Here is a 13,988-nt window from a genome sequence, read left to right as displayed (position 1 = left end):
CATTGATTATTGTTTATATTTTCATCAGAACTAGTATGTACGTATGTTTCCTATGTATGTTATATTATTCTATAGGTATATTATCTACATTAGCAAAATTAAGCTGCACCAGAGCGAGATATGACCTGGCCATCGTAGGAATGTATCTTGTAAGAGAAATTAGTTTGATGATTGCTTTAGTAAGTTGGTTGCAGTGGTACATTTTGACTTTGAAAAAAGCTTTTGGACACATTACACTATTAACCTTACTCAGTATTGTGTCGGATATTGCCGTGTGAATTCTGAATATTTTTAATTGTTAAGCTACATTCGAGTTTTATTTATTTTATAAGTTTTAATAATTGTAAGCGCAAAAATTCGTGTATATAATATAACATTAAAAATTCGTTTATAATAATAGTGTTCTACTTTTGTGAATTGGATACATATGTTATTTAGTTTAATGCAAAATCTATTAGAAAATGAGAGTGAAAATATAACCTGGTTACACAATACACCTACGACCTACCCTTCCGGATACAGTGAATTACCGGCATCGTCGTAACAAAACAGCTTAATTATGTGCATTTTTTGTTTAATGTACACAATAACAAAAAGCATTTCACGTTATAAAATCACGTGTCGCTTAAAAATCTTTCATAATGACATCTTTGAGACCACATTTACTGTTCAATGAAAATAGAAAATTGATTTTAGTTTCAGTTATAACCCTTTTTTACATAAGAATGAAAGCAGTCAAGATTCAATATATGAATGACATTTTTAAGTAAATGGTACATGTATAAACAAATATCAGTGGTTTATCGAAGCACATGCAACTCAAAAGCTATGTTTCATATAGGTTCCTATAACAGAAGCATATATTTCATGACTATATAAGTGCATCTTGCATTTTATTGGTTTTTTCGTTTATATTATGTAGGTATCTACAATCTTCATACCTATCTACTTCGTCAGTTGTTTTTAGTTCAAATTAATTTATCAATTACAAAACGTTGACGGATAGTATTTTAAAACGGTAACATTTTAATATTTAAAAGAAGAACACTTTTTTCAATTTTTAACACATGGAAAAGATTTATGAATGTGTACATACAAACTTAAGTTTTAAAAATATTCACATTTCTATAAAGAGCGAATAGGTACAATCATTTAAGTGTTCTTGGATGCATTAGTTTCTTGTTTACGTAATAAATAGAATGTGTCCACAATACCTATCCACAATTAACTTATGTGGGTTTAAAACTTTGCTTCATTTATCTTCATTAAATGCAAAGGCCTAAATAATGATTGTTTTTTTTTTTAATTCCAGATAGTTGAAAGGTTGAGTATGAGTATTCTGTTTTTATAATTTCTTCTGTAAAAAAAACTCTAAATGCATTCGATTTTCAATTATTGTGCTTGTCTTAAAGACTCTAATTTGAACATCTGCTAACAGTGATATACTACATAAAAAGGCATTAATTATACAAATTTAAATAAAATATAAATAAGTGCAATACAAATAAAAAAAAATTAATAAAATTTTTAAATATGGACTTGAAAATGGAACATCAAAGCCAGCCAGACATAGTTGCCGTTTGTTCACCTTCTGAAGTTCCCAACGATCCAGGGTAAGTTTCTTCTTGTATCTTGTATCGCAAGTTAAGTTTTATTAATAAAATTTTACTTAAAAGTGAAGTTATTGGTCTACAGAAAGCTGAATTGTTACTTTCATTATTTTTAAAATTAAATATTGAAAACCACATTATGTTGTTTCAATGACCCAATTCGAATTATATAAAACAAAAACGATACAAGAAAGATGGATATAAATTTGAGTTTTGGATTCTTTATCGTGAAAAAATTGTGAACAAAACTGAAGAAATTTTGTTTGCAAAAGTCATGGATAGAAGATTTTTGATTAGGGAACGACTGTATCAAAAAAAAACTAAAAAATATAATTTTATTTTATGTCGTATTCCTCGTTCTTGTTCAATGAATTAATTATATTGTAAGAGGCCTTATAAAATGCCAATTACCCTCTGTAGTTACTTGTTTTTTTTTTTTGTATTTGAATTATTTCAAATTTTAAATATAACTTTTTATTCAATGCGCTGGCTGTCAGGATCTTCCCAAACTTTTACTGTCCGTTGCATACAATAGTATACAATTTCATGTACATTTGGGTACTTCTGGGAGATATATAGGGACCTCAAATCAATTTAATTAAATGATTTTTGTATTCATTATGCAATGGTTTTGCATTCGTAATTTTATTTATTTTCGAATTTGACAAGAAATCCTTTCATACATGACTTTAAAAAATATGTTCGCTAATACAAAATTTCAATACATTATACATACTAAAATTCAACATCTGACATGTGGTTTTTTCAGTTTTTTTTTGTTCAGGGGTTGTCTGTATTTGATATGAAATGCTACTTCTATATGTTTATATCCAAATAAATTCTAGACTATTATGTACAAAATTTCCTCAAATTATATATTAACATGAGTTTCGTATCACCAAACAACTCTGAAAAACAAATAAATAAATGACAGAGTATTAAAATTCATTTTTGAGATTATGAAGAATTATGAGTAGCTGGTTACAAGTAGCCTTTATTTTAATAAGTTAGAGTTTTAATGATCTACTTCAAGAAGTTACTTTAATTTATATTTGGTTTTGGAAAGTTAACCCATCAGATATGTAAATATCTATCTATCTATCACACATACATACGTTAACATAAGAGACAGGTAGCTTTTATTTAGATAATAACATTTACTGAAGTCAAATCGTTTTATTTTCTCGAGTAATTCCACACCAATAGGTACAGTGTTTTTAAGTTAGAAGTTAGTAAAACCGTACTTTTTTTATAAGTTCTTCATGCGCATTGTACGTATTATTATCTAAAATGAATTTAATTTAGAGTCGATGTCCTTATTCGTTTTTGGAGTCGTGCAATAGAATAACGTTTAAAATATATCCAAGTATTTAAGTGCCAACTTAGAGATTACGTATTTTATTTGATGTTAATTTCTCCAATTTTTGACTTAATTTATATGTACATTTTTGTCTATACAATTTATCAGTTTCGTAAAAATGTTTGTTTTTTATATATTATTTTTTTTTATAATTATAAAAATTCAGGAATTTTTTTATATTTTAGGAAAATGTTCGTCGGTGGACTTAGTTGGCAAACAAGCCCAGGTAAGCTCCATTTAAAATAAAAACGGATCCTTTCAATTTATTTAAAAACATACTATTGCAAATGAGACCTAAAATCAAACCAAAAAATGATTATCCATTATGTTTGAATAAAGCAATTTTTAAGAGAATAAAAGTTAGCTATTATATATTCCTTATATGGCTGTCTGCACTTCCTCCCTACGTCTACTGCGATTCAATCTAGAGCATACAGTTGAACCAAGTTGCATAAACCTAACTACCATACTAAACAAAATGCTTTTATTTTCACCCCCTAATTAATAGTTCCCAAAGACATATATTTTCCGTAGAAAAACATTTATGCACATTGCCGATTATTTGCATTAAAATGCAAAATTTACTTAAAATATTTAGGACCATACTAAGTAAGTACTAACTCAATAGATCTGTTTTCTAAAACTTATAATCAGGACGTTTGAATGTTTAGAGCGTTTTGTAGGTGTACATATAGGTATGGACATTTCATAATAACACCCACAAATCTGTACTTTAATTTTATAATCGAATTTTATTGAAAAGAAAAATGATAAAAATCTGGATACCTAAGATTTAGGTACATATATTAATTATTCTTATTCATACATTGGAATAAGTAGATAGTGGTCCATAAGAGTGCGTTCACTATTGCGGTAATGAGAGAAATGAACTACTTACCAATAAAGTTTAATTAAAAATTCAATAATTATAAGGTTTCATCGCTCTTACAACAAAATAAGTTTAACACTCAAGTATTTAAGTGTAAAACTCAATATTTGTTAAGTTTTTAGAGATCATCAAAAAACTTAACAGTTTCGAATTGAACTCAGATTATGAATGTTGTGATATAATTTAAAGAAAATAAACACAAAATATAATATAAAAGAATTGTGAACCCAAACAAAGCATTACGTAATAACACATGTGCGCAAATGTCATCAAACTAAAAACAACTAATACTCACTACTCAGAGAGTACATAAAAGGAATCTCTTATTTTGGATTGTAAAAGCTTTAACATTCATTCATAAAACTGAAATTATGCGGAAAACATAGTAAAGCTTTCAAAAGCTTGGAATATCAATGAAAGAGCATTGAAATGCGTATATTGCATTGTTTGTAGGTAAACATATTTACCTACTTATAAATGTGCATTCTCTAGATGTACTATACATACCTACAAGAGGGGAATTATGTTTATGTTAAGCTAATAGATATATATTATTATGAACGAACTGTGCACATATATGAATGTCAAACTTAAAATACTCATGTAATCAGTAGACGGCTGCTGATCGGAATTTAAAAAAATAAACATAAATATTTGTGATTTAGTACCAATAGTGTACGGTAAAAAATCTATAACCCTATGAATAGTTTAGGGTCAAAGGAGGTAGTTGCAGTAAGAGTGAAAAGTCGAACGGTCCAGGCTGTCTCTATGGAGCCTGCACCAGTTCCCAGTTGATTTGGTATAAAAATAAATTACATAAACGTTGATAGGGCTTATTCCTTATCTTAAAAATATATCGACGCAATTATTTTACGCTGAAATAGTAAGATACATATGTATGTGCAATGGCGGTCAGACAACTTATCCGCAATACAAACATTATTTGTAACTGTTGTGATTCTGCACCAATTTAGATTTCTTTTCTTTAACGACCATTAACAACTGTTAACTTAGTAAGAAAAACACATATGACGAAGAAGAACATTCACATGTAATCAAGTTGCTCGCCGTTATTTGTCATACGGTCATGATGCAAGTGGACAAATAATAAAGCCATTTAATCGATTTCAGTTTATTTGGTTATTTTTTTCATCCGTTTAAATTGGGACGTTTTCAAATTATCTTTTTATGTATTTTTAGTGTATTTTAACTGGAAAACAATTAAATCTTAGTAAAATGAGCAAACATGATATGAGAGTATAATATGAGTAATTCAAGAATAAGAACCTGAATGGAATAGTGTCAAAACAAAATATTACGCACGAAGCATTTTCACAACAGCATATTTTTTTTTTGGAATTTGATCGTTTGTTGTGACGAATATTATTTTAAGTGTTTGGAAATGGTGAAAGACCGTACATCAAACGCCCTTTCATAAACCAATGTAACAGAGTGTCCAGCACGTTGTCGTCGGGTCATTAGTGATCGTTATGGGATATTTCACTCCATATGGGGTTAATCATAGTATACAAATCAATACCAAATTGACTGGTGATATCAATAGTGTTGGCCAAAACAAAAGCAACTTTAATTGCCGCGGTTATTAAACAATTTAAAAACAAGTTTAAGATTCAATTATTCTATATTCGCCATTGGTGACGCAAATTTGACTTTGATCAATGGTGACCCGGTCTCACGGAAGATTTTTCTAAATGTGTAACAACATTTTTCTTGCTTTTTATTAAATATATATGCTCCGTGACAATAAAATAATAATATTAAATCAACTTATTACCGATCTCACAGACCAGTAGGTCACCATGCATTGGTTAAAATTTAAACAAATTCTTACAGTTTCTAATGGAAAATACAATACATTTTTTTGTAATTGTTCATTAAATATAGCACTGGTCAAAACGACTTTAAAAAAATACATTAATTTTTTTGAGACTTTCTAAAATATTGATTGTTTTGTTTTTGATAGCTTCAGCACATCTTCGAGGTATTGGGTCAACTAAATTGCTTATTATGCTGTTTTGGGATACTTTCCCAAGCCAATTAAATTTGATCAAATAGATCGTTTTTATTTTTGCAATTAGTTCTTGTATGCAGTTGAGATCTGGGGACTGTGCTGGCCACTGTAACACGTCAATTCGGTTTTCTTGAAATAACGTTTTAAGGTCCAGTTGGGTTCGTATTTCTCTCGATGATATAAAAGGGTCTTTTAATTGATTTTATTATTGTAGAATCTCCTCGTTTTGTCTTTTTTATTGGTCTGCCACCTCGATGAACGTTTGGAATGACTTTCTAGATTTGTAAGATTTTATTAGTTGGTAAATCACCGATTTTAAAATGGAATATTTTATTTTGTTAGAGTCCTTGTTTCCTGATTAACTTGCCCGTTAAATTACACCTAATAAATAGATTCAAATGAACAATAAAAAGTTGCCTATGTCGTATTTAATGAACCGTTATAAAAACTTTTCTCTCTTGTGGTCTATTTAGAAGTAAATACATAATGTATTAAATTTTGGAAAAAAAAATGAACATGATTTGTTTATGTTGATAATTTTTTAATGACATAAAGATGGAAGTAGCTATAGTCGCCAATGTTTGGGCCAACACTGTAGATGAAACCAATCTGGACAATCATTTAAACATTCATTATGACCATGATTTCCTATTATCTTGGATATTTCCATAAGGTAATAAGATTACAACAAAAAATATAACTCCAGTTTCAGTAATCTATATTTTACTCCATTTTAAAAATATTGCACATTAGTTCGTCTTCGTTTTTGTCCCGAAATTGTGTGTACCTAACCTACCCATTTTGCAGGTCATATATTTTCGTTATATCTATCTAATAGTAAATTAAATTGATCTTAAATATTTCTATTGAGTTATCATTTTAAATGAATTTTTAAATAAAAATAGAATTTTTTTCGGGAAAGTGAACATAACAATTAAAAGGTTGTATTTCGGCTGGTTCATATGGTATTTAGGTTTAAATAAAAAAATGTTTCCATAAAAAAAACAGTAAATGATATTCAATTAATATTTTATTTCCTTGAGCTCATCGTATAATTTTATTGCATATTATGTACATATGTATCTTGTCTTAAATAAGCTGACAGTTGTAATTTTAGATGCTCTTGAATCACAACTGTGTTAGTGTTATGAAAGGGAAGCGCTTTTTTAACAAATGCTTCTTATAAGATTATAGCTCACGTCGTTAGCCACGCTTCTAAAAGTTCGATATGTTGTTGTATTAAGAGAGAACGGAGGTACTTATAAAATTGTTTTTTTTTTACAGCTTTTTAATACAGAGCAAGTCATCAACCCTTTCCTCGAGAGCCTTCTTTGCCTGAGTTATCTTTAACTACTATCAAACATGACAAGCCTTACACCACTCGCTTTTAGTGTCACCTTCTTTCTAAGCGTTCTATACTTCTTTAGTATTAATCTCAATATTAACAAGACAAATTAAAAGAGGAGTTGTTTTTAGTTGAAACCAATTATGCTTAAAAAATGTTTAGGCACGCTTCATTCGTTTTTATATTTTTAATACAAAATGTTTGTGAAAACAAATGATGTTTTCTTAATATTTCGAATATTTTCTTACTATTACAACTAAAGAAAAAGATATTTAAACATTTTAAATAATAAAATGTGTTTTTTTAAGTTTCTCTTTTGCAAGTGTGATACATTTCCTTGCATCTTTGTATTATTTTTCACCAAGATCATAACTAGTGTTTTTATATTAGTGTAGAAAGTTGTGTTTGTCTGTTGTCGAATGAATGAAAGGAAAATAAGGCTACCAATGCAAAACAAATATGTAAGGTAAGTTGAATGAAGAACAAATGTGTCCAAACTGCATATAACTATATGAACAAAAAAAATTATCATCATTGCTTGTATCTTCTTCCTACAATTTAAGGCATTTTTGATACAATGTTAAGGGTGTCTGATAAGTAATCGCTAAAGCTGAATATATTGAAGGTCCAGGTATCATGCCCTAACAGAATTTGGGAAATTTGGGAACTTGTCTGTACCACATACAAAAATGTGTATATATAATATGTATACTCACATACACATTTTATTTGTTTTTTAAACTTTCTGAAAGGTTTTAAAATTGTACATAGATAAGAGTAGTTCGAAAGATGAAGAAAATGAGATGGTTTAGAACCAAATTAAAACTTTTAATTTAATCTTATCGTGATAAAATTAATATATTTTTAGAAAGTTTAAAATCAAAAGAATTAGAATAAAAAACAGCCAAAACCAAAGATTGAAGTACAAACTTGACTTTAAATCGTATAGTGCTCACTTTTTCCTGAATTGCAATGCCTTCAAACTTGTTAACTACAAAATATTTTTCGAAGTTAATATTTAAAAATGTATTTTTTATTAAAACAACCGATACTCGAAATCCGTAAGGATAAGGTACATACAAGTTACCAAATTCTGACCTCACATATTCAGTTTGGTGTCCCAACAGTTATGGAAAATCCTGTATATTGTATATGAAATACGAAACCATTGAACACTAATTCTCTACTTTGGGACAATTTTTTAAACGTTACACGTACGTCGTACATACTACATAAATGTTTTTCTTAAGTTATTTAAAAATAACAAGATATTAAGTTAAGCCTGTTTTGTCCGAATTATCAAATTATTTTCTATAAATTAACGTAAATAATTTATTTAATTCAACAAATTTTTTTATTACTGGGACACAAGAAAGAATTGTAAATCAAATATTTAAATTAGATCATGATCAAACTTAAGCGCAGCTTATGTTTGTGCACTGTATCTTTGCAAAGTGGACGATTGAATATTTACATATTTATTGTTCTTATAATTAAAAACAGAAATTTAATTTTAGGAGTTTTCCATTTAATACGAAATATGTTTTTATTTTTGTATTTGTAGTTCACTTCAAACTTATAATTACAATTTCCGAACATCTTTGAAATTGGTATCCAGGGGCTAGGAAATAATTAAACTGTTTATTGTAAAATGTACAAATGTTTTTGTAGACATTATATCTCTAAAAAAAAATGCTTTTTTAAAATTTTAGGTTTGGCAATAATCACTTTATCTGAAATCAAAGTTTTTTTAGTACACATTTACAATACAGTGTGAAGTATACATAGTGTTTGGCAAATCAACAAAAGTGCATTTATCAATCACGAAAATATGTGATAAATGCATCGCACTTCATAAAACAATTGCACAAACTCATGTCATTAGGAGTTATCACCATATGCTTTCAATGACATATTAATTGGTATACATTTATTTAAACCCATTTTTACTTTGGGATTAATAAGCGAATAGACTCAAGAAAAGATTTATTTGACTCTTTTCATAATATAAATATATAGCGTGTGTAGTGTTAAAACTAAACCTTAAGGTGAATGTTGATCTTTCGTCTTATCAAACGAAAATAATTTTCTTAAATATATCGTTCGATATTTTGGCACATTAAATATAAATTTCTCATATATATTTATATTACATATTGTGTGAAATTTAACAGAAATGGTCAAACCTAAGATCTCAACAACCCAAATCCCGGAAATAAAATAGAATATATCTTTGAACTAAACGTTCTCAACGTATAAGAAATTAAAGAATAAAGAAGTAATAATAATTTAAATAATTTATGGTCGTGTTTATAATTACTGTTTTTTTTTATTTAAGTTTGTATTATATTTAAAATTATTGCAGTTTTTAATTTCTTATTAAAATAGGAGTTACTTTAAAGAAGTTAGAAGCTCATTACCCAACTAATAAAGTATATTCCCTCATAACGCAGGTATAAAAAGGCAGTTTTAAAAATACTGTAAATAATTTGATGCAAACATGATTATTATCGTATACAACAAATAAAAATTGCGCACATTTTATATATTTTTTTTGATATTCCGGGTTTTCCGAGATTTGAATTATCTATTCATCCTAGTGGTGTTTTAATTCTCGGCAAAAAATATGTAAAGTGATGTTGATTATTGCAAGGAAATAATTAGTATCAGGAACAACAGATTACAACAATATTTTTTGTGTAGCAAAAAGATTTAAAAACCCACAATAACATCCCAAACCAAGACAGTGTCAGTTAAAGCAAACATTTTTTTTTGTTTGTTTAATATGTCAAATCTAAAATGCACTCTTCTGTGATGTAGTTGTGTAGACCTAGATAACTATACCCATTTTAAAAATATCCATCAATTTGGTTATGAAGTGTTGTCAATCTCATTTTTTACTGGTATGGAATAAATCTTTTAAAAATATTTAAGTTTTGCGACGAAACTACAACGTTTAATTTTTTTAAATTATGGTCCCGGACAGAAAATCATGACCAAAAAGTTTAATATCTACAAACAAAAATTGTAGACACTATAAATCCTAATTAACAAGGCACCAACATTGAAGATAAACGTCAGACACGCAATTTTATGTTGCTTTAACTCGTACTGTCGCAAAAGCTTTATTTTTATTTGATATAAAAAACATGGTGAAACGAGTTAACGTATGTTACCTTTTTTATTTATAACTATACACATGATAGTACTAATATTAAAAGTTCGTTGCATGATTTGGATATTATAAATAATAATCTATTGTATTTATTTAACATGAATAAATTTGGCATAACAACTTTGAAGCAAATACATTTTAGTTCTTAAATAAAATGTTAAACATTCATTATCAAAAAAATATTGAATAACTGACGCTAAAGGAAATTTCAAGCTGAAGCATTCAATTCAATTTATTACCTTTCCGTTGCAAAAATAACCTACAATTTCATAAACGAAAAATAAAACGAAACAAACATTTTAATTGATTTTCAAGGACTGATGAAGTAGAATTAGTAAGGAAATGGTTTCATAGATAGCAGTGGGACTAGTAGGCAAGTACATACTTTGCGTTCATTTCATACTTCTTTTCCTGTAGTTAATTTGATTATTTGTTGTTGACAAAACATTTTCGATTAAGGAAATAATCTAGTAAGTGTAACCCATAAAATGGAAATAGTTTTTATTAAACAAGTAGGCACATAGTTATTTAATTTTTTTGAAGAATAAATAAAAAGTGAACTAGACAATGTTGATTAAACTTATATAAATAAAATTATGCTGTGTTCGAAATTTTTGTATTTAAAATCAATATGCAAATTCTTCGTTCTATGATTTAATTAAAAACAAATAAAGACAGAAACTAACTCATGCCCAAAGTAGGGCACCAAACCAGGGCACCAAAGGAGTATTAATGTAAGTTTTACAAGAATAATTGAAATGTACTTAGAACCAAAAATACCACCTCTGGATTTAAACCCATACAGTATCTCAAAAGAATCAAATTAATTGTTTATTAGTCTATCAAAAATTGATGTGTTCCTTCTTTTTTTGCAGAGAGTTTGCGAGACTATTTCAGCAGGTTTGGTGAAATTTCAGAAGCTATGATTATGAAAGATCCAACAACGAGAAGGTCAAGGTAAGTTTATGCGAACGTGTATGTTTTAAATAAATATGATAAAGTAAAAAATATTCGAAATGTGGTCAGCTAAAATAATTAGTTTGAGCTTGTGAATTGACGCAATTAATGAACTGCATTTTTACAAGCAAAATGATCCAGATTTGTAATTCTTAAATATAACATTCACATATAAATATTATTAAATTCGCTCTTTTTGCAATTGGGCACTAAGAAAAGTATCGACTGTACAAAATTGTATACCATTCTTAAATTTTCTTATTTTTTGTACGATTAATGCCAAGACTTTTTAATTTTATTGACTTCCTCTAAAATGTTATTAAAATCGGTCTGAAATATTAGCATTTTTCGACGTTTCAAGGTCACTAGAATTTAATCCATGGTTTTTGGCACGATATCTGTATGTGTGTGTACACGTTAGTTTATACGCCCAAATGTTTGAAAAATTTGGTTGGTCACAAATATCTCAAGAACCAATTACGCTATCGACTTTAGTCAAATTTTATATATTGTGTCAACCAAATTGATACAAACTTACCAACAAAATGAAATGCATTTTTTTAAATTAACTAAAATCGCAGTTTTTAATTTTTGTCGGACGTAAAATTCTAAGAAAAACTCTTTGCTGCCCAAAATTATAACATAATTGGCTGGTGAACATTACATATTTAATAAAGAGGAAGAGAACTATGTAACTATTAACACTGGAGTACACACGCTCTATTTTTTTTACATCAATGCCCGCGTGGCCTGCTATGATAGACCATTTAATAATGTTAATAATTTTTTATTTTAAAAACATATAAATGAAATAAATAGTTGTGCGTAACATCCAATTAGCCTTAAACATTTAATAACCATAATTTATGAATTTTAGGTTGGAGTGTAAAGTAAAAAAAATGATTTCAATTCTAATGTTAAGTTATGAAGAAAACTATTACTGTGGTCTACTATAGCAGGCCACGCGTGCAATCCAGTGTTAAGGGCTGAAATTTTCAGAGATTTTTTTTTATTTTCAAATATTTACAATTTCAGTACGGGATCGGAAAAGAATAGTTTCAAAAAAGAATCCTTAAATACAAATTATAATAAATAAAAAAGCATCCTAACTGAAGTGTCTTTATTTTTGTTTTTCATTTCAGAGGGTTTGGCTTTGTTACCTTTAGTGATCCTGCTAGTGTAGATAAAGTCTTAGCTCAGGGTACACATGAACTCGATGGTAAAAAGGTAATGTTTTAATAAATTTTAAAGCTGCAAAGCGAGCATCACGCAAAGAGCATTATGTATAATTCTTAGAAGTTGTTTTATGCTTTAATAAATTTGAAAATAAAATAAATCCAATTGGATTTGTAAATTAAGCTTATGCATCTCAAATTTCCCTGAAACAAAAATATGGAAAGGTTTCAACCAATTTTTTTTTTAATTCAAAGACATACATTTTGGTAATCCAGAGTTTCAGATAAACTGGTGTTTTTAGAAATATTTATCTTTGAAACAGAAATATTCAATGCATATTTATAAAACCATACAACTTTGTCGGAAAAAAAAATGATCATAAAAAAACACCAAACATTTTTCAAGGACATTGAAACAATAATACGTATTAATTTGCAGCAGAACGTTGAGACTTAAAGTTGTAGAGTCACAAGAATGTTTACCTGTATATCCCTTTCAGAAACAAGAACGCCAACAAGACAAAAAGATTTCGGTGCAAGAATTTGACACGCAATTTATTTTATTTTATCTTTAAGTTTTACTGGCCAATCGTAGAGTTCTAATAACTTTAAAGATTGATTTAACATTTATACATACATTTTTTTAAATTGGAGACGTAATAAGCACCTAATTGTATATATTTTCAGATTGACCCTAAAGTGGCGTTCCCAAGAAGAGCACATCCCAAAGTAAGTGTTGATAAATATTGCACAAAACAATTATTAAAATAAAGTGTCCTAAATTGCCTTCAAATGAGTGCCGGTTAAAAATTAAATTTTAATACATTCATAATCTCTAAAGAGTTTCTTACTGAACAAGAACATAAATTAAATGTTAGTCGAGCCAAACTAGTGTTCTAATCAATAATTTATCCTTAGATAAAACATATTATGTACATATCTATATCAAGTATATCTTATATTATATTGTTAGTAATATTTAAAAAAAAAAATGATATGGACTCTGAGAAGCCTTGTAGCTAAATTAAAAAGAAGTTTTTAGAACTTTTCTAAAATGTTCACATTCTCTATTAGAAAATAGGAAACAGCCTGTAATTTTAAATCCTATGAAAAGCAAAAAGAAAAATATTTAACACTTTTTCTTTTATCATTTAATCATATCCCCCTTGTGACTTTTTGTTTTTTTTTCAGACGAATAACAAATAATATTAAAAATGTTTGGCTGAAATAAAAAAAAACTATATCAATAATAACAAAAGTCAATTTTCACCATTTTCAACATTAACTTTTGGACTATGTAAATGTTAAAACTAAAATTCTGTTCCTCTTCTTTTTAATTGAAAATGAATGAAGATTTTTAAAAACTCCATGACTATGCATATATAGTTACATATGCATACATACATAAAAGTTACGTAATGGAAAAAAATGTTGTTAGTTTTAAT

The 13,988-nt window shown here is 27.8% G+C and overlaps 1 protein-coding gene across 4 annotated transcripts in view; it reads left to right on the top strand.

The window, feature by feature from the left end:
- Positions 1-240: 240 nt before the first annotated feature.
- Positions 241-13,988, top strand: part of LOC129948507 (RNA-binding protein Musashi homolog Rbp6) — a 50,021-nt gene continuing 36,273 nt past the window's right edge. For 2 of the 4 annotated variants that reach the window (XM_056059534.1, XM_056059533.1), the window contains exons 1-6: positions 242-343; positions 1,313-1,613; positions 3,156-3,196; positions 11,287-11,368; positions 12,511-12,595; positions 13,231-13,272. In XM_056059534.1, coding sequence (XP_055915509.1) covers positions 1,534-1,613; positions 3,156-3,196; positions 11,287-11,368; positions 12,511-12,595; positions 13,231-13,272 — 330 coding nt within the window. In that variant the 5' untranslated portion in view covers positions 242-343; positions 1,313-1,533. Of the gene's footprint in view, positions 344-1,312; positions 1,614-3,155; positions 3,197-11,286; positions 11,369-12,510; positions 12,596-13,230; positions 13,273-13,988 lie in introns of all 4 variants that reach the window. The other 2 variants (XM_056059535.1, XM_056059536.1) reach the window with 2 other exon arrangements.

This window comes from Eupeodes corollae, chromosome 2 (genome assembly GCF_945859685.1).
Source record: "Eupeodes corollae chromosome 2, idEupCoro1.1, whole genome shotgun sequence".
Classification (NCBI taxonomy): Eukaryota; Metazoa; Arthropoda; class Insecta; order Diptera; family Syrphidae; genus Eupeodes; species Eupeodes corollae.
The sequence above is the reverse complement of the archived record's forward strand: the minus strand, read 5'-3'. Positions and strand labels throughout refer to the sequence as shown.